We start from the raw sequence: 22,084 nt of genomic DNA, 5'->3' as shown, positions 1-22,084 counted from the left end.
TGGGGACAGACACCAAAAACAACGGGAACTACGAACCTGCAGCCTGCAAAAAGGAGACCCCAAACACAGTAACATAAGCAAAATGAGAAGACAGAAAAACACACAGCATGAGAAGGAGCAAGATAAAAACCCACCAGACCTAACAAATGAAGAGGTAATAGGCAGTCTACCTGAAAAAGAATTCAGAATAATGATGGTAAAGATGATCCAAGATTCTATTTCCCAGATCCAAAATCTTGGAAATAGAATAGACAAAATGCAAGAAACATTTAACAAGGACCTAGAAGAACTAAAGATGAATCAAGCATCGATTAAAAACACAATAAATGAAATAAAAAATACTCTAGATGGGATCAATAGCAGAATAACTGAGGCAGAAGAACGGATAAGTGAGGTGGAAGATAAAATAGTGGAAATAACTGCTGCAGAGCAAAATAAAGAAAAAAGAATGAAAAGAACAGAGGACAGTCTCAGAGACCTCTGGGACAACATTAAACGCACCAACATTCGAATTATAGGGGTTCCAGAAGAAGAAGAGAAAAAGAAAGGAACTGAGAAAATATTTGAAGAGATTATAGTTGAAAACTTCCCTAACATGGGAAAGGAAATAGTTCATCAAGTCCAGGAGGCACAGAGAGTCCCATACAGAATAAATCCAAGGAGAAATATGCCAAGACACATATTAATCAAACTGTCAAAAAATAAACACAAAGGAATCATATTAAAAGCAACAAGGCAAAAACAACAAATAACACACAAGGGAATCCCCATCAGGATAACAGCTGATCTCTCAGCAGAAACTCTACAAGCCAGAAGGGAGTGGCAGGACATAAATAAAGTGATGAAGGAGAAAAACCTGCAGCCAAGATTACTCTACCCAGCAAGGATCTCATTCAGATTTGATGGAGAAATTAAAATGTTTACAGACAAGCAAAAGCTGAGAGAGTTCAGCACCACCAAACCAGCTTTACAACAAATGCTAAAGGAACTTCTCTAGGCAAGAAACACAACAGAAGTAAAAGACCTACAATAACGAACCCAAAACAATTAAGAAAATGGGAATAGGAACATACATATCAATAATTACCTTAAATGTAAATGGACTAAATGCTCCCACCAAAAGACACCGATTGGCTGAATGGATATAAAAACAAGACCCATATATATGCTGTCTACAACAGACCCACTTCAGACCTAGAGATGCATACAGACTGAAAGTAAGGGGATGGAAAAAGACATTCCATGCAAATGGAAACCAAAAGAAAGCTGGAGTAGCAATTCTCATATCAGACAAAATAGACTTTAAAATAAAGACTACTAGAAGAGACAAAGAAGGACACTACATAATGATCAAGGGATCGATCCAAGAAGAAGATATAACAATTGTAAATATTTATGCACCAAACATAGGAGCACCTCAATACATAAGGCAAATACTAACAGCCATAAAAGGGGAAATCGACAGTAACACAATCATATTAGGGGACTTTAACACCCCATTTTCACCAATGGACAGATCATCCAAAATGAAAATAAATAAGGAAACATAAGCTTTAAATGATACATTAAACAAGATGGACTTAATTGATATTTATAGGACATTCCATCCAAAAACAACAGAATACACATTTTTCTCAAGTGCTCATGGAACATTCTCCAGGATAGATCATATCTTGGGTCACAAATCAAGCCTTGGTAAACTTAAGAAAATTGAAATTGTATCAAGTATCTTTTCCGAGCACAATGCTATGAGACTAGATATCAATTACAGGAAAAGAGCTGTAAAAAATACAAACACATGGAGGCTAAACAATACACTACTTAATAACGAAGTGATCACTGAAGAAATCAAAGAGGAAATTAAAAAACACCTAGAAACAAATGACAATGGAGACACGACGACCCAAAACCTATGGGACGCAGCAAAAGCAGTTCTAAGAGGGAAGTTTATAGCAATACAATCCCACCTTAAGAAACAGGAAACATCTCGAATAAACAACCTAACCTTGCACCTAAAGCAATTAGAGGAAGAAGAACAAAAACATCCCAAAGTTAGCAGAAGGAAAGAAATCATAAAAATCAGATCAGAAATAAATGAAAAAGAAATGAAGGAAACGATAGCAAAGATCAATAAAACTAAAAGCTGGTTCTTTGAAAAGATAAACAAAATTGATAAACCATTAGCCAGACTCATCAAGAAAAAAAGGGAGAAGACTCAAGTCAATAGAATTAGAAATGAAAAAGGAGAAGTAACAACTGACACTGCAGAAATACAAAAGATCATGAGAGATTACTATAAGCAACTCTATGCCAATAAAATGGACAACCTGGAAGAAATGGACAAATTCTTAGAAATGCACAACCTGCCTAGACTGAATCAGGAGGAAATAGAAAATATGAATCGACCAATCACAAGCACTGAAATTGAAACTGTGATAAAAAATCTTCCAACAAACAAAAGCCCAGGACCAGATGGCTTCACAGGCGAATTCTATCAAGCATTTAGAGAAGAGCTAACACCTATCCTTCTGAAACTCTTCCAAAATATAGCAGAGGGAGGAACACTCCCAAACTCATTCTACGAGGCCACCATCACCTTGATACCAAAACCAGACAAGGATGTCACAAAGAAAGAAAACTACAGGCCAATATCACTGATGAACATAGATGCAAAAATCCTCAACAAAATACTAGCAAACAGAATCCAACAGCACATTAAAAGGATCATACACCATGATCAAGTGGAGTTTATTCCAGGAATGCAAGGATTCTTCAATATACGCAAATCAATCAACGTGATACACCATATTAACAAATTGAAGGAGAAAAACCATACGATCATCTCAATAGATGCAGAGAAAGCTTTCGACAAAATTCAACACCCATTTATGATAAAAACCCTGCAGAAAGTAGGCATAGAGGGAACTTTCCTCAACATAATAAAGGCCATATATGACAAACCCACAGCCAGCATCATCCTCAATGGTGAAAAACTGAAACCGTTTCCACTAAGATCAGGAACACGACAAGGTTGCCCACTCTCACCACTCTTATTCAACCTAGTTTTGGAAGTTTTAGCCACAGCAATCAGAGAAGAAAATGAAATAAAAGGAATCCAAATCGGAAAGGAAGAAGTAAAGCTGTCACTGTTTGCAGATGACATGATACTATACATAGAGAATCCTAAAGATGCTACCAGAAAACTACTAGAGCTAATCAATGAATTTGGTAAAGTTGCAGGATACAAAATTAATGCACAGAAATCTCTGGCATTCCTATATACTAATGATGAAAAATCTGAAAGTGAAATCAAGGAAACACTCCCATTTACCATTGCAACAAAAAGAATAATATATCTAGGAATAAACCTACCTAAGGAGACAAAAGACCTGTATGCAGAAAATTATAAGACACTGATGAAAGAAATTAAAGATGATACAAATAGATGGAGAGATATACCATGTTCTTGGATTGGAAGAATCAACATTGTGAAAATGACTCTACTACCCAAAGCAATCTACAGATTCAATGCAATCCCTATCAAACTACCACTGGCATTTTTCACAGAACTAGAACAAAAAATTTCACAATTTGTATGGAAACACAAAAGACCCTGAATAAACAAAGCAATCTTGAGAATGAAAAATGGAGCTGGAGGAATCAGGCTCCCTGACTTCAGACTATACTACAAAGCTACAGTAATCAAGACAGTATGGTACTGGCACAAAAACAGAAAGATAGATCAATGGAACAGGATAGAAAGCCCAGAGTTAAACCCACGGACATATGGTCACCTTATCTTTGATAAAGGAGGCAGGAATGTACAGTGGAGAAAGGACAGTCTCTTCAATAAGTGGTGCTGGGAAAACTGGATACAGACATGTAAAAGTATGAGATTAGATCACTCCCTAACACCATACACAAAAATAAGCTCAAAATGGATTAAAGACCTAAATGTAAGGTCAGACACCATCAAACTCTTAGAGGAAAACATAGGCAGAACACTCTATGACATAAATCACAGCAAGATCCTTTTGGACCCACCTCCTAGAGAAATGGAAATAAAGACAAAAATAAACACATGGGACCTAATGAAACTTAAAAGCTTTTGCACAGCAAAGGAAACCATAAACAAGACCAAAAGACAACCCTCAGAATGGGAGAAAATATTTGCAAATGAAGAAACTGACAAAGGATTAATCTCCAAAATTTATAAGCAGCTCATGCAGCTCAATAGGAAAAAAACAAACAACCCAATCCAAAAATGGGCAGAAGACCTAAATAGACATTTCTCCACAGAAGATATACAGACTGCCAACAAACACATGAAAGGATGCTCAACATCTTTACTCATTAGAGAAATGCAAATCAAAACTACAATGAGATATCATCTCACACCAGTCAGAATGGCCATCATCAAAAAATCTAGAAACAATAAATGCTGGAGAGGGTGTGGAAAAAAGGGAACACTCTTGCACTGCTGGTGGGAATGTGAATTGGTACAGCCACTATGGAGAACGGTATGGAGGTTCCTTAAAAAACTACAAATAGAACTACCATATGACCCAGCAATCCCACTACTGGTCATGTACCCTGAAATAAGCATAATTCAAAAAGAGACATGTACCAAAATGTTCATAGCAGCCCTATTTACAATAGCCTGGAGATGGAAACAACCTAAGTGTCCATCATCGGATGAATGGGTAAAGAAGATGTGGCACATATATACAATGGAATATTACTCAGCCATAAAAAGAAATGAAATTGAGCTATTTGTAATGAGGTGGATGGACCTAGAGTCTGTCATACAGAGTGAAGTAAGTCAGAAAGAGAAAGCCAAATACTGTATGCTGACACATATATATGGAATTTAAGAAAAAAAAATGTCATGAAGAACATAGGGGTAAGACAGGAATAAAGACACAGAGCTACTTGAGAATGGACTTGAGGATATGGGGAGGGGGAAGGGTAAGCTGTGACAAAGTGAAAGAGCGGCATGGACATATATACACTACCACACGTAAGGTAGATAGCTAGTGGGAAGCAGCCGCATAGCACAGGGAGATCAGCTCGGTGCTTTGTGACTGCCTGGAGGGGTGGGATAGGGAGGGTGGGAGGGAGACGCAAAAGGGAGGGGATATGGGAACATATGTATATGTATAACTGATTAAATTTGTTATAAAGCAAAAAATTTAAAAAAATTTTTAAAAAGACATAGGGTAGCTGATTAGATTAAAAAACAAGACCCATTTATATGTTGCTTACAAGAGACTCACTTCAGACCTAAATACACACACAGACTGAAAGTGAGGGGATGAAAAATGATATTTCATGCAAATGGAAATGACAAAAAAGCTGGGGTGGTAATACTCATATGACAAAGAAGACTTTAAAACAAGGTCTGACAAAAGGCAGAGAAGGACATTATATAAGGGGATCAATAGAAAAAGACCATATAACATTTGTTAGCCAAATCTAAATCTATAAAGCAACTATTAGCAGACATGGAGGAAGAAATTGACAACAGTGCAATAATGGTAGGAGACTTTAATACTCCATTACACCAATGGACAGATCATCCAGACAGAGCATCATGATCTCTGTTTTAGAGGATGAACTTGGCATGGTTATAGGTCTTAGGGTGAAACGGCCTATATTTGGAATAGACAGTGACACACACACAAAAAACAGAAAGAAAGAAAAAGAAATTGTGTCTCAGAATACTAAGTCTCTCATATCTCTGCCTTTGCTCTTTGTTTCTTCTAATTCCACCCTCATTACCTGAATATCAATGTCAAAATTCAGTCCATCATTTGAAGTTTATCTCAAGGCCACTCTCTCCATGAAGTCTCTGCTGATCTCTTCAATGAGTGTGATTGTTCCTTCTCTTGAACCCTTAAGGTGTGGCTGTACACGTTCTTGCGTATGTTCTCTATACTCTCTTGCAAAGGGGTTCTTAACTCATTCTCAGAATTACTTGGGATGCTCCCTAAAATTATGTATGCTTGTGCCCCACCCCAGAGATTTGGACTCAGGGGCTGGAGTGGAGCCCACTTATCTGTATTTTTTTTAATATTTATTTATTTTTTTGGCTGAGCCCAGTCTTAGTTGCGGCACACAGGTTCTTCCGTGCCGCATGCAGGATATTTAGTTGCAAGCATGCATGTGGGATCAAGTTCCCAAACCAGGGATTGAACCAAGGCCCTCTGCATTAGGAGCTCGGAGTCTTAGCCACTGGACCACCAGGGAAGTCCCACACTTATCTGTATTTTTAATACAGACTCTGATGTAGAGCCAAGACTGAGAACCATTGCCATATTTTGAATTTTTCCTCACTGAGAGAACAAAGGGGAGATTACCAGGAAACATAAATGGAAAGGTATGTTGGAATCAGATCTCTGGACCTCACTTTCCTTATCTTTAAAATGGGGATAATAATCCCTTCTTCCTTGCATTATTATGAACGTAAAGGGAGATAATATATAGCCAACATCTAAGGCTGAGTCCTAAGAGTGAAGACACTACACACATTCCCTCACTTGACAGTAAAGACTGCCAGCTTAGTGCAATGTTTAGTACATGATGGCTTGTGTGACTTTTAACTTAACCATTTATACTCTGTGTGAAGGGTGTGTAACTTACACACATATGTTCCCTGGCTGCCCTGAGCTCTGGATGTTGAAGGAAGCTGTATGGAAGTTACTTCATCACTCAGTGGCTTAACCTTGAAGAACTTCTCTTTCTGGAAAAGAGGAGCTTTTCAACATTGCTAACTCCACTTATAGAACGGACATAAGAACGATCATGGCCATAACTTCATCACACTCACAATACAGGGAAGAGGGCACAGGAGGGTTTACACGGAGCTCCCACATACACTGTCTCATCCCATCCTCCTGAGGCCATATGAGGGAGATGTTAATGTCCCAGTTTTATAGATGTGGAAGTTGAGGCTTAGAAGAACTTAGATGATTTGCTAAAAGTTACATAAGTAGGAAGTGGCAGAACTACAATTCGAACCCAGTTAGTATAATTTCACATCTGATGCTCTTTATCTTCACCACAACTGACCCCAACAATTATCTGTTCATTTGATCAGGGGGTAGAGACGTCCATCCTGATCATCACAGTCCAAAACTGCTTCATGCAGAAGACATCTTGCCTGTGAATGAATCAAAGGTCCACCTGCGTCACTGGGTAAACTTCTGTACTTAGCATGTGCTGTTTCCTCTACCGCTCACATTCCCCATTGGCAAACTCCCACTCAGCTTTCAAGATCAGAACTTAGGAGCACCTCCAGTTAGCTTTCCCTGCTGCCTATGCCCATCCCAGCTAGCTAGACACATTCTTCTCCTTTTATCTTTTTTTTAAACTAAAGAGAAAACAAACTATACCAATGCAATCAGTTCCTTCTTGTTGGGCTGAAAAAGCAAAACTAAGCTGTAAAATTACAAGTTGCTACCTCTGCTGTGGAACAGCACATCGGGTGATCAGACAAGGTTGCTATCTACAGGGGGTGGCATTATGGAGACAGAATGGTCCTCCATTGTCATTCATTGTGTCTGTCCAAAACTAAATTTCCACTGTCTTTTTTACTTGCTCTGAAATTCATTAAAAAAAAAAAAAGTTAGCTTGTTTGTCTTTTTTTATTTTTTCTAGTAAGAAATTGGCTTAAATGGCCCCTAAGTGCACACTAAAGTGGAAATGACTGATAGCTGGTCTTTTCCCAGAAGGTTTTCAGAGGAGAGAGAGCCTGAGAGAACTCTGGGTTCCAGGCACCAGAAGAAGGGAGGTGCAGACACTGTAGAGGTGAGGGGAGGTCAGGTGTAGAGAAAGAATTCAAAAAACGGAAGGCGGAGGCCCTGAAAACAGGTGTGGCTTTCTCCACCACTCTAATGGAGCTGGACCTGTCATCAGGGATCAAAATCCAGGAATTCTGGTTTTTAACACAACATTTACACAAACACTAGAAAACTGAGTTTACCAAAGTTTGGGATTCTTGTCTAAATTGCTTCCCATTATGTTCAGGAGAAAGTACATTTATAAACCTTATAAACAAGGCAGTGAATCAAAATAACTCAACATAGCGTAGACCAATGTTAAGGCATTCTCATTTAGGAAGAAAAGGTTTTTTCACTAAAGATCTAACGCAGAGGAAGCCACATCATGACTAAGTTGTGTACCCAGGGAAAGTTAACATGATCATGACCTTGGAGCTACTTGAACCAATTGGAAAAAAAACTAGCACATGAGGACAAGGAATAGATCCCCAACTCTCTGCACATCCACATTCTACTTTTCCTTTGAGGACAAGTTCTCATGCTACATCCCTCATGAAGCCTTCCCTGATTCTACCTAACCCGATCATTGCACTTTCCTCCAGACTCCCACAGTATTTCATCTGAACCACTATTAACTTATCTCCAATAATCTGGTACCCATCACAGCACCTGGCATACAATAGGTGTCAGGAAATGTTTCCTGAGTGAATGTAAGAATCTACAACATAAACATTCGTCTGCTATCTAGATAGGTTCTAACTCAAGCCATATTTCTTTGGATTGTCTAAAAAGCTCGTAGAAGACTTCAGGAGGGAACTGAACCACGTACCATAGCATCTCAAATAATATATTAACACATGTTATACATCATACATGTTGACATATACATTTATGCACAGGAATACCTGCCCTTACAGAATACAGTTGGCCCTTGAACAACATAGGTTTAAACTGCATGGGTCTACTTATACCTGGATTTTTTTCAATAGTAAATACTACAGTACTACATGATCAGCACTGTTGAATCTGCCGATGTGGAATCGTGGATACAGAGGAACTGAGTATACACAGGGCTGACTATAAACTATATGCAAATTTTCAGCTGCACAGAGGATCAGCACCCCTAACCCTCCCCCTTGTTAAGGGTCAACTGTATATATAAATATATGTAAATGAATGTATACAAAAACTGTGTATGGTAACAATCTAAATGCACATAGAGTCAGAATAAGTGAGACCAGGTGACACAATTTGAAAGCAGGCCCAAGGGCCTCTGATCAATACAGCCGCTATGCAGCCATGTTGCCTGAAAGTCCTCTCAGGGTATTTTCCCTTGGGAGTGTACAAGGCATCTCATGCTCACTCTCCCTGTCTTCTCCATGAACACAAGCCAAGGCCTCCCAGTTGTTACAGCCCTGGAGCTACTGCTCCACCGTGGGCCAGCCGGGTGCTGGAGTGGAAGACTAGAAAACAGGGCCTGATATAGTAGCTGCCACCTCGGCCTCTAAACATATCCCCTACTATTGAATCCTGGCTCCTCCACAAGGTTAGCATGTGATTTATATAAGCCATCTCACTTCTCTGGATTTGCTTTTTATCTGCAAAATACAGATAATAATAGCATCTGCCTCCCAAAGTCTTGTGAGGATGGACTGAGGTCATATACATACAGCATGTAAGTCTGGGACATAATAAATATTTAGCAAATGATCATTATTATCATTACCATCAGTATTGCTTTCTTTGTCTTTCTCATGCAAAATCCAGCTTGCAGAAAACACATTGACGCTAAAACCACATCCTCCAGAAACTGCTTTAGGACCCCCATATATATCCAGCTTTGTCACAACGCACACAAGCACACATGTTCCTCACCTACAACAAGGGTGGGTAAGTGCAGAGATTCTCTAGTTAGGCTCCTTAGCCCCAAGATAACTACCACTAATCAAACAATATTCTACTGCACGAATGAGTACAGCCTCAGCATCTGACATGCCCAGAAAATGTAACTGCTGTTCATTAACTTCAGAATTAGTCTCCTATTCCTTTTCCTTGACCAGACAATTTTGCAAAAGTAAATATCTAAAAAGCCCTAAAACAGAGTAGCAAATTGTACTTTTTTTCCATTGAAAGACTCCCCTATTTGGGGATACTAGATCACATTATAACATTGCAAAACTGTCAGAGTGCAATTAACCCGCGTTGCTTCACATTCCTGATGTGGCAATTGTTTAAGACAGGGCTTTATAAGGGACCAGATGAAAGCAGTGAATGACATGGGATGCTCTGAACTTCAGGGTGCCCATCAGGAGAAGGAGCAAAGGAAGGCCAGGAGAGGTAGTTTTTGAAGACGAGGTCATGTTCCGTCTGAAGATGCTTCCACTTCTGCTGTTACTCCACGTGCAGCTTTCCAAGGCCTTTCTAGTACATTCTGAACTCCTACAAGAGAAAACTGCAAAAATTGTTCAGGTAACTCAACTATCAATTAGGTGGGCGGTTGATTTGCTGGTGATGAGGAAATTGTTTGGGTTCTCTTCTCTTTTTCCTTAAAGCAGCCTGAAAGAATTATGTGAATGATTTGTTTGAGGTTAAACATCTGGTTTCAGTGATTTGGAGAGTTCCAAGCAGGGCCCTCTGAAAGCCGGGCGTGCAAACAAGCTGGGTTCTTCACACTCTCAGAAAATACTGCTGCCGAGCTGCTGCAGCTGGGGAAAACTTTTAGAAGGAATGGTTTAAATTATAAAATGATTTTCTTTCTCACTTACCTAATATTTTCCCTTCGAATGTATCTGCAACACAATTACTACATGACTGGTGCTTTCTATATGGACTTGTCTTTGCAGCCAAAAATCTCAGGTGTACATACAGCATGAGGATGGGAAACTCTAAGGAACTAGAAATCAGTTCACAGTGTAATCATATTTCCTAAAACCAGGTTATGGGACTGTTTATAAACTCTTGGAAGCACTGTAAAAGCAAAACCAATAGCTTTTCTCCATTGTTTCACAGTATGAAAGGCCAAATTTAAAAAAAAAACACAAGGGAATGCTGTCAGAAGTTTGTCATGCACAATTTTCTTAGCATTACAGTTTTAGAAAAGCATTTCTTCTTGTTGATATTTTTCTTTCACTTAAAAAAATAGATTTCTTACATTGATAACAGTAACCCATGGGTTAATAGAAGTGATTAAGACTCTGTACAAAGCGCCCTGCTCAGCATTTCACAAACATTGTCTCATTTCATCCTAAAACAATCCTATGAGGGCGGCGGATTATTATTTCCACTTAAGAGACAAATGTGAATCTGAAGTCATCTAAGTGATGTGTCCAAGCACACAAAATTAACCTGTGGCAAAGCTAAGATTTGAACCCAAATCTATCTGATCTCAAAGCCTGTGTGAGCACAAAATTGCTCTGTCCTGTGTCACTTGCAAAGTGCCACTTAAGGGTGCTTAAGGTAAGAGAAAGAGGTTTCACGATTGGCTTGTTAACACCCCTCAGAACCTTCTTAATGAGTTTTGGCCCCTCCCAAAGAGTTACTGTGGTGGATAAAATGCTAATGACAGTGATGCTGCTGTTGCCCCAAAACATGTTTGGAATTCTTCTTTTGAAGCCATTAATTCTCATTTGAGAAGCAACATGGTGAATTGGGACCTGATTATCTTCTTGGCAAGTTCCTTATTTCTCTGCATCTTCATGTCTTAATGTGTATGATTAAACCTTTTCTACAGTAGTGAAAAGAGGATTAAAAAAGAGAATCTGCATTGCTGCAACTAATACTTCAAGGAGTCAATAAACGCTGATGCTGTTTTGTTTTTTTATTAAAAATAAGAAGGCAGTATCCTGACTGTGTACTAGCATTTTGCTTGAGGATGTGAACTCACCCCTTATGAAATACCTATTTTTATGCATAAATATTAACTGTATCACTGAATGGATGGACTGTTCCTTCCAGTAGGCAATGGTCATCCAAGTCGACCAGAAAGTTTGTGCTTTTATCTTTGTGACTATCAGGTTATTAGTTTTGGTTTGACCTCTGCAATAACTTGAAAATGAATGCAAAATGCACAGAGAACTGAAGGAAATTTCACAGCAAAGTCCTTATGTGTTTGTCTTTTTCCAGAATTACCTAGAAAAGTTCTACCAATTACCAAGGTACAAATATCAGTCTGAAAGGAAGAACAGCACTAGTGTGATTGTTGAGAAACTTAAAGAAATGCAGCGCTTCTTTGGGCTGAACATAACAGGGAAGCCAAATGAGGAAACCTTGGAGATGATGGGAAAGCCTCGCTGTGGAGTGCCCGATACTGGCGATTTTATGATAACTCCAGGAAACCCCAAGTGGAAACAAACTAATCTGACCTACAGGTAATAGTTCTAGAGTTTCAGAATTCACTCATTCAGCCCATGTTCACTGAACTCTTATGATGTGTCAGGCACTGTTCTAGGATTCGGAATACATTAGAGACAAACAAATGAATAAATATCCCTGCTCTTATAGAGTTTAGATTCTAGTGAATGAGTATGAGAATGGAAGGGTAAAGGTCCCATGGGTTCTTTTCAATCCAAAGCCTGCCATTTTTGTCTTCTTTCTCTATCAGTCTAAAGAGGACTATGGCAAATTTAGGCTGTCTCTCTAAGAATTCACTTTAGGACCCAAAAAAGACTTAATCATTGCTGGAGAGAATCTAGCCCCACCATTCATGCATCTTGATGATAATAACAATAATAATGATACCCAATGTTTGTTGAATACTACTATTTGCCAAGTAGTGAACTAAATGCTTTACATACATTTAATCCCACAACAACCTTATGAGAGGGGTACTATTTTATTATCCTCATTTTATGAATAAGGAAACTGAGTTTAAAGACTTGTAGTAACTGGTCCAGAACCTACATCTGTCTTCAACCCTAAGTCCTGCACCCCCTCCTTGCACCTTCTTCAGTGGTAGCATATCACATATGCACAAACTTCAAACTAGAGCAATTCAATCTACTGATGGACTGCTGTTCTAAACAATAATGAACCCTTCACACACTTTCTCATTTTGAAGGATTATTAACTATACCCCAGATTTGTCAGAGGCTGAAGTGGAAACAGCTCTTGAGAAAGCCTTTAAACTCTGGAGTCACGTATCACCCCTGAACTTCACCAAGACCTCACAGGAAGAAGCAGATATCAAGATTGCCTTTCTCCAAGGAGGTGGGCTCAAAGCAGTCATGCTCGATTTTGCTTTCCCTGGCTAAACTGAGACTTGGAAAATACCTAATACAAATCATTTTATTTCAGATCATGGGGACAATTCTCCATTTGATGGACCCAATGGAATCCTTGCTCATGCCTTTCAGCCAGGCCCAGGTATTGGAGGAGATGTTCATTTTGATGCAGAAGAAACATGGACCAAAACCTCCAGAAGTAAGTTCACCAAGGTTATGTCCACATGCAGCTTCTAAATGAACTTTTCCACATTAGAATTTGCCCTCCTACACACACACACACACACACACACAGCCAAGTTATTGTAAAATTTCACACTCACACAAACTGATCATTTAGAATTCTTGCTACCTCAAGATACTAAGTTAATTTAGGTTTAGAAAAAATCCTGAAGCTAAATTCTGACCTTGTTTCCTAAGGTAGGAATCAGAAAACAACAGATCATGGCTAAGTCCTTCCTGGTCCTATTTGTATAAATAAAGTTTTATTGGAACTGGGTCACATACTCTTTTGTTTATGTATCACCTATGGCCGCTTTCATACCACAATAACAAAGCTGAGTGGTTGACACAGAGACCATACGGCTCATAAAAATCTAAAATATTTACTATCTGGACTCTTATAGAAAAAGTTTGCTTACCACTGCTTTAAGGTATATATTTTAATATTGTGAAATTTAATGATGTTTGAAAAAGATTCCTATTTTTGGAAATTCAGAAATAATTGGTTTATTTAGAAAACTGACCCATTTAGGAAAGAGCAACCATCTAGTTATTCTCATTCATCTGGTGATTTCATCTTCGTGGAGCTCTTTTTCAATGATACGTTTCCATATAGCAAACTACCCTTTCAGGAGAAGACTCAGAGTAAGAAGAAGACCACCTGAAGGGAAGAACTGAGAATAAGGAGAGGTATATTCAGACCATATGGTACTTTACAAGGCTACAGGGTAACAAGAGGCCAAAGAACACTTTTTAGAAAATAATAGGAAAGAAGCCTTTTACCATTGCTTGGGACCTCTTCCTCCCACCATTTTCTCAACATAAATGTTTTGAGTGTTGATTCTACCTAAGTCCTTGTGCTAGGAGCTGTGAGTACCCAAAGACAATAAACACTCCCCACGACTTTGCATTCCCATTGTCCTTCCGACTAGTTCAGATGGTCATTACCTCTTACCTGAATTAACTGGTCCAGATTCCCACCTGGACTGTTTACCTCCAATCTTGGCTCCCTCTAATTTTCCCCAGCACTGTAAGAAGTTTTGTTTTTGGAAAGCCCATCTTTACATTTGGAAAGCCCAGTGTTTACATTTTCCAGGCCAAATATGTCCACATACCTTCACTTGACACTGAAAGCTCTTGGAGATCTTCCAAACTCATCTTCCATGGCTTGTCTTCATATTTCACACACAGCAGCCACATGGCACATTCACTGTTTCTAGATCACACCATGTGCTTTCCAACTGCCCTACACTTGCTCACATTGCTTCCTCTTCCTGAAACGCCTTTCCCCACACCCTAAGCCCCACCTTTCAAAATCCCTCTTTTCCATGCTACGTCAAATGCCACCCCCATCCTGTCTTTCAGCTAGAAATTAAGCTTTCCTCTCAGAATAACAACAGCCTTGATTTTTTCTTCTCTAACTGCCCTGCTCATTATTCTGTGCATTCTATTTGTTTGCACACATATCCCCTTTCAGTCTATGCATCATAACAAATCTCCCAGAGCCCCTTGCCCAGTACTCCAGACACTCAAAGATGTTTTTTAAAGTATTTATAATGAAAAATGGAAGGATGTGATGATCAAGAAAGAAAGTCTTGGAGCATGGGTAGAATATTACAAGGCTAATTATCATCAGGAAGTTGAACATGGTGGTAAGAACACAGGTCTTGACATCATACCTGGGTTCAACCCCAGCTCTACCACTTATTAGTTGCAAGGCCAATATAACAAGGTATTCAAAAATCTCTGGGCTTCAGTTCCTTTGTCATAAAAGTAATCTAACAATTCTTCATAAAAATGTTGTTAAGATTAAATATTATTACAATTCCTAGCATATAAGAAAGTGCTGTACAACTATGATTGTTTTTTAAGTAGACATGTAAGAAAATGCACAGTGTGTTTGTGAAATGGCACATAGACTAGCTGGAGTGAAGGATTCACATCAGAAATCTAGTCCTCAAATGTCTGCTGGAGCCAAATGGAGTAGTCTTGGACTTGGCAAAGGAGCTCGGGCTTTATTTGACAGGAAGTGCAAGCCTTGCAAGTTTTTAAGCTCCTAGTTATGAAAGGCACTATGCTCATGGAAGTTAAAAGATAAGGGTAGGAAGCAATAAGAAGCAGCGTTTGTCTTTTTCTGGTGGAAAATTCCTGAAGCTTCCTGGAGAGCTCAGAATCAAGGAAGAGCTGGTGCTGAGTGGTCAGGGAGCCAAAGTGAGTCAGCTCTGCATCTGAGGCCACTGTTTCTGCCTGGCAGACTGAGACTCTCCTCATGGGGCAGTGGGCCTGGGATACTGGAGAGGGGTAAGGATGGGTGCATGGGAGGAGAGGGCTTTTGAGAGTCATGAGACCTGTGATGGTCCTGCCATCGTTTCCCTGAGCCTCAGGCCCATGAAATATGGGAATTGGAATAAAGGCAGCAGTCTTTCTTGGTTCTAAGATTTGGTGAGGAGCTCATACTCACCTAATCTTAACCTATAGCCCCTACCCTGATTCCTTCCAATCTCCATTTCTTCAGGTACCTGAAGAGAAAAGGAAAAAGGCAGGCATGGGAAAGGCTGTTTCTCCAGGGAGTTTTGGCTCAGAAGCTGCATTCCTTGAGATCCTATTTCTACCACCCTTCAATCTACTTGGAGCCATTCACCACACATGCTTGCATTTCAGATTACAACTTGTTTCTTGTTGCTGCCCATGAATTTGGCCATTCCTTGGGGCTGGCTCATTCCTCTGACCCTGGTGCTTTGATGTATCCCAACTATGCTTTCAGTGAGCCCAGAACCTACTCGCTCCCTCAAGATGACATCAGTGGCATTCAGGCCATCTATGGTAAGGTCATCTGAAGAGCAGCAGTACCTGGTGAGACCTGGCCATGTCAGGGATGTTCATTGCAGTCTTGGCTATGGTGATCGAAGTTAGAGGGCACCTGGGAGTCCATCGGGAGGAGAATATATGGGTAAAATGTGGTGGATGCCTGCCATAGAGTAATGTACAGCACTGAATCAGATGTACATAGATGAGTCTTTAAAACATCGTGCTTCCTGGAAAAGAAAGAGAATGATACACATTACTCAGTGTATAAATTACATAATACATGAATCTACACAAATTAAATATGTATATAGACAAAGCAAGGCATTTTCAAGAAACATGCTAACAAACATAAATACATATATATTGAACATATCAAGATTGTTGTCTATGAGGGAAAGAGGGGAGTGGGGATGGAGTATGGAGAGAAAGACACATTTTTTAAAGACAGGACTAATACTTTTCAGGGAGGGATATAGAGGCCTTTGCCTCTGTCTAAGTATTGTCTGACAAGACCATTGCATATCTCCTTCCTCTTGCCCTCCTGCCCCCTAGTGGCTGTAAGAACAAGAAACCAGAGAAGAGGTTTGCAGCTCTCTAAAAATAAAAATAAAAAAATGTTTTAAATGTTGATTGAAAGGGAGTGTTGTGGAGTTGAATTGTGTAAAACATTCTCCCTCTCTGGTGGGACAGCAGTACAAAAACAAGCATGCCAGGGTCCCACAACTACGAATTTTATTCATGACAGTAGAATTTTCAGGAATGATGAGACCTAGTCTAACTGCCTCTACTCCCCAATCCCTTTTCCCCTGAAAACACCTCCCTTCCTCACTCGCCTATATTTGAACTGTTAGCAGCCTTTCGTTCTACAATGGGAAAATACATTAAAATTTAAATACTTATAGAAAAAATATTGCTACATTTTGATTTAGATTTATGCTGTGGGGATCTCTTTCCAGAAGATGGATTTTAGTGAGAAAGGAGAAAGTAGATACTGAGTGACTAAAAATTCAGAAAGAGAAGGCAAGAAGGGAAAGAAGCATGGGATTCTAATTTTAAACTGGCAGAGGGGAGGGAGAAGAATTCAAATTTCTTTATTTCACATCTTAGCTTGGAACTGTCCCTAAAGCTACCATTACTCTTTTATTTTTGTTTTAATTTTTTTTTAATTGAGGAATAGTTGTTTTGCAATGTTGTGTTAGTTTCTACTGTACAGTGAAGTGGAGTTCCCTGTGCTATACCTCAGGTTCTTATGAGTTATCTATTTTATATATATTAGTGTATATATGTCAATCCCATTCACCCAATTCATCTTACCCCACTCTTTTATTTTTTAATTTAAAAAAATAAAGTTTTTAAGAGAGCCTAATGTGTGATTACTTTAATGCCTTATAGGATAGTTAGTTAGCATTTCTTTTCATATGAAGACCCTTCACCAACCTGAGAATTAACTGAAATACACCAAAATTCACCCTGAACTCATGCTTATGAAAAGCCTTTTTACTTTCAGGACCTTCGAGCAACCCTGTGCAACCTACTGGACCAACCACACCCACAGCCTGTGACCCCAGACTGACATTTGATGCCATCACTACACTCCGCGGAGAAATACTTTTCTTTAAAGACAAGTATAAGAATGAACTATTCCTTCCTTTGACTTCTTTTACTGGCATAACTTAAAACTGGATTCTAATTAAGTCACATATTACACATTACCCAGCTTTTCCTTTGAATTCTATGCATATGAATCTCGTTGGAATTGATAGTGTTTTCTGGGTAAATCAAAACGTCCAGGAAAAGAAAAAAAAAAAAAAAGCTAAAACATCTGTAAGCATTTAGATGTTTGTGATGATGTAAACAGACATGGACTCTAACTGTTGGGAACCCTACAGCTGGGTTTACCCAACACCAAAATAGCATTCAATTCCACCCAAATTCATTCAAGTGAATGGAAACTGTCACTTAATAGCTGCAGGGAAAATCATCTGACTGAATTTTTCAATTTTCCATTGGCTATTCTGTGATTGTGTACTCACAGGCGGAGTGTTCTTGTATTGCTTTTGCTAGAATATTCTAAATATTCTTAACATATTGTAGCAACAATAATGAAAGAGACTAACAAAATAAAACTTGTCAATGTGTGAGGAGGCGGGCAATGTAAAATGTAATCAAATACGGTCACTTCTATCAGGTCGTCTGAAAACTATAAAGTACTCACCAGATGGACAGTATCACCATAAAGTGCTGGCCATATGCTGGTCACTGTGCTGGAAGCATTGTCTTCACTGTATGTTATAACCTCCCAGCAATCTTATAGGATCAATACCAGCCCAAGACTCATAGAAGCTGCCTGCTTAGACTATTGTGTGTGATTTTCTGCCTTATGTTCCATTAGGTACTTCTGGAGAAAGCATCCTCACCTACGAAGAGTCGAACTCAATTTCATTTCTCTCTTCTGGCCATCCCTGGTAAATGGTATACAGGCTGCTTATGAGGATTTTGACAAGGACTTAATTTTCATATTCAGAGGTAACTGCCTAAGGTTTTCATCTTGTTTTAGTTCCTCCTGAAGGGAAGGGCAGGACTTCTTTGTGGTCCCTTCCAGGTTCAAAGAGGTGAGTCAAGAAGAGAGTGTTAGCTTTTGTCACAAGACCTGGGTTGGGTCGCATCTCCACCACTAAATGCTGTATGAACTTGAGCATGTTGTACCTTCTTCAGGCATCAGTTTTTTCATCTACAAAATGAGGACACTTTATTAGACCCTTTAGCCTTCCTCCACCCTCATCCCAGATATAATTTTCTAAGATTCCCCAAGGCTCTAGTTTAATCTCTGTATAGAAGTAACATGAGATAAGACGTTCAAGTGTGGAGCCTTGAGTGTCAGGCTACAAAGTTGGAAATGTTTTACAGGTGCTAGGAAATCACTAGAGTTATCATAGCCCAATGGTCTTCACTTTACCACCTCTATCTTTTCAAGACTATTTTTCCATTTTCATTTCTATGATGAATTTATGCAAAGATTAAGAATTGGTATACATTTTGTAGGAATGGAAAAACTTTATGTAACATATAACCTGAATCATTGGCAGGTAATCAGTACTGGGCTGTAAGTGGCTATGATATTCAGCAAGGTTATCCCAAGAATATAGCAAACTATGGCTTCCCAAGCAGTGTCCAAGAAATAGATGCAGCTGTTTCCTACAGGGGAAAGACATACTTCTTTGTAAACAACCAATTCTGGAGGTAAGAGAAACTATTTTTTCCATTAGAGATTGAAATCTATGTTTCTTTACCCTCTTTACAAACCATCAATGATCAGGCATCTGAAGGTTTAAAATATTTAGGTGGTCTCTGATAGGCATTCTTTTTCACAAGATAATTGATGTCGCTATGGCTTTTGAAAATTTTACAAAGGTAAGATGCCTGCACAATGGTATTGAGGATTCTATATCCTGAAACAGAGCGAACTTTAATAAAACACTAAAATGTGATGCAAAGAAAGAGTTAGGCTAATTCTCATTTATTCATTAAATTCTAAGAGTTAAATTCTACTACACTCAATCAAATATTATACAGAACTTGATTCCCAACTTGAAATTATTATTTATATTTATTCAGATAGAGACTATGAACCAATTAAGTAAAAGCCTTAGAACATATAAGCTCTCCTTTCTGAAAATAACACTACCCCAACAATCAGAAGCCTGTTTTCGTATTAGTGATACCCATATATTTTATAAATATGTATGTATGCTTAGGTAGAGAAGTTAACCACTGTTAGTTTCCCAGTAAATAGGACATTGTGAAGAACAAATGAGAAAATACGTGTGAAGGCATTATGTAAAGTACATACAATTTAAAGAAAACTATTAATCACTGTACACTGTATTGGTCTTAAAATGTGGAACAATTTTTTTTTTCTAATCAGATATGATGACCAAGGTCAATCCATGGAACCAGGTTATCCCAAAAGCATAGCAAGTAGCTTTCAAGGAATAGAAAGTAGAGTTGATGCAATTTTCCAGAAGAATTGTAAGTAGAAAAAAAAAATAAAACAATAAATTTTTAAAAAATGTTAAGTAGCTCATTTGCATTGCAACGTTATATTAGGACAGGAGTGGAGTCTTTTTAATTGAAAACATCTAAGATCTGCTACAAGCTAATTCAATACATTATAACTTTTTTTTTTCTTATAGCCTTCTTCCTTTTCTTCAGTGGACCAAGATATTATGCATTTGATCTTAGAGCTCGTAGGATTACTAGAGTTGAAAGAAGCAATAGATGGCTTAACTGTAGATAAAGCCGAAGCAAAATCAAGTGCGTTTGTGTCCATTTTCTGAATATGGAAGGGAGATCTAATCTGCATATCTATTACATTGTGTCCTAGTTATACTTTTTTCAACAATAAGTAATATTGTTTGCTCTCACTGTATTCATTGGACCGATCCTCACTGAAAATAAGTTTGGAGTATTCCACTGTTTGCAGAGGCTAATTTTGTCCTATATTCCATCTCAGGTTAGTGAATCCATCACAAGGAGAAGGAAATTAAGCCTTCTTTGCCACCTCAATATTCATTATTTCCTCACTTGCTTATTTGACTTCTAAAATGCCCATTTATTCTTAAGTCTTTTAAATATGTCTTAACTGTAACTGTTACATGTAATTTAGCACTGGATTTGGTTATAAGTAAGGATTATGAACAACATAAATAGTACACATTGTCTTTTGCCAAAAATGTGGTGCTATTTTCCACTCTTGGAAAGAAATGTTGTTGAGACTTGTTGTGGATTGAATTGTGTCCCCTCCAAAAAGTATGTTGAAGCCCTCACCCCAGGTACCTACAGATGTACCTAATTTGGAACTAGCATCTTTGAGGATGTAATTAGTTAACATGAGGTTATACTGGATCAGAGTAGGCCTAAAAACTGATGTTCTTATAAGAGGAGAGACATAGACACACAGTGGAGAGGTCCATGTAAAGATAGAGACAGGATTGGAATGATGCATCTACATGCCAAGGATTGCCAGCAACCACCAGAAGCTGGAAGAGGCAAGGAAGGATCCTCCCTAGAGCCTTCAGAGAGAAGAGCATGGCCCTCCTGACACCTTGATTTTGAACTTATAACTTCCAAATTGTGATTTAAAAATTTTCTGTTGTTTTAAGCTACGAAGTTTGTGATACTTTGTTAAGGCAGCTCTAGGAAGCTGATACAGTACACCTGAACTTATGGAAATGAATCAGTACAGAAATACAGACTTGCAAACCCAGTAAAGATTACTGGCATCTTCCCAGGGGAGCAGCTCTAGGAAGCTGATACAGTACACCTGAACTTACGGAAATGAATCAGTACAGAAATACAGACTTGCAACCCCAGTAAAGATTACTGGCATCTTCCCAGGGGAGAAGCAAAAAGGAGGGGTACCACTTCCTCTCCTGTCTCCTAGCTTCTAGAGTTCAAGAAAATGGGCCAGTTAAATCTGTTGTTCTTTATTTCTGTTTTTCCCTGGGATCCTCAGGAGGACACCCTCTACAGATAACCAGGGTTTGCCACACAAACAGAATAGTGTTGGGCACAAAATTCAATAAATCTCATTTAATTGAATTAAACTGAGCTTAGATGCATAAATTTGCTAATGGCTCTTTTCCGTTAAGAACTTTAAGATTTGTGGTATCATAATGACTAGTCTAGACATTAAAATCATTATAATGTCATATCTGCAGTTGTTAGAATGTAATGCAGTGCAGCTTATTACACAATAAAATATGTGAATTGTAAAATATATTTATCACTAGCACATCCTTTTTTATTTTCCTGTAAAGTTTTTAACCCCCACAGATGATTGATTTAATATACTTTGATACTTTTTTCTGGTTAAAAATTTATCTATTAAATGATTTCAAAATAAATATTTTAAATGACTGACTTGTGATGTACTATAATTTCTTAAGATACTACCATATAGTTCATCTAAAGTATAAAAAGGAAATTTCAATATATTTGCAGCCATTTTCCTTTATCAGAAATATTACATTGATATTAAACTTTTAGATATTA

The 22,084-nt window shown here is 38.5% G+C and overlaps 1 protein-coding gene across 1 annotated transcript in view; it reads left to right on the top strand.

Moving 5' to 3' along the window:
- The window catches only part of LOC309808940 (uncharacterized protein), a gene marked incomplete at its 3' end in the record, with an annotated part of 87,332 nt that extends 67,005 nt beyond the window's left edge, over nucleotides 1–20,327 (top strand). Inside the window, exons 14-23 of the mRNA XM_082629502.1 lie at nucleotides 10,059–10,250; nucleotides 11,904–12,148; nucleotides 12,838–12,986; nucleotides 13,074–13,199; nucleotides 15,884–16,045; nucleotides 17,538–17,655; nucleotides 18,423–18,556; nucleotides 19,117–19,270; nucleotides 19,956–20,059; nucleotides 20,224–20,327. Of these exons, the coding sequence (XP_082485628.1) occupies nucleotides 10,059–10,250; nucleotides 11,904–12,148; nucleotides 12,838–12,986; nucleotides 13,074–13,199; nucleotides 15,884–16,045; nucleotides 17,538–17,655; nucleotides 18,423–18,556; nucleotides 19,117–19,270; nucleotides 19,956–20,059; nucleotides 20,224–20,327 (1,488 nt within the window). The remainder of the gene's footprint in view (nucleotides 1–10,058; nucleotides 10,251–11,903; nucleotides 12,149–12,837; nucleotides 12,987–13,073; nucleotides 13,200–15,883; nucleotides 16,046–17,537; nucleotides 17,656–18,422; nucleotides 18,557–19,116; nucleotides 19,271–19,955; nucleotides 20,060–20,223) is intronic.
- Nucleotides 20,328–22,084: the final 1,757 nt, after the last annotated feature.

This window comes from Mesoplodon mirus, assembly GCF_964341445.2.
Source record: "Mesoplodon mirus genome assembly, chromosome: 7".
Taxonomy (NCBI): Eukaryota; Metazoa; Chordata; class Mammalia; order Artiodactyla; family Ziphiidae; genus Mesoplodon; species Mesoplodon mirus.
This window is presented reverse-complemented; position numbering and strand designations above follow the sequence as displayed.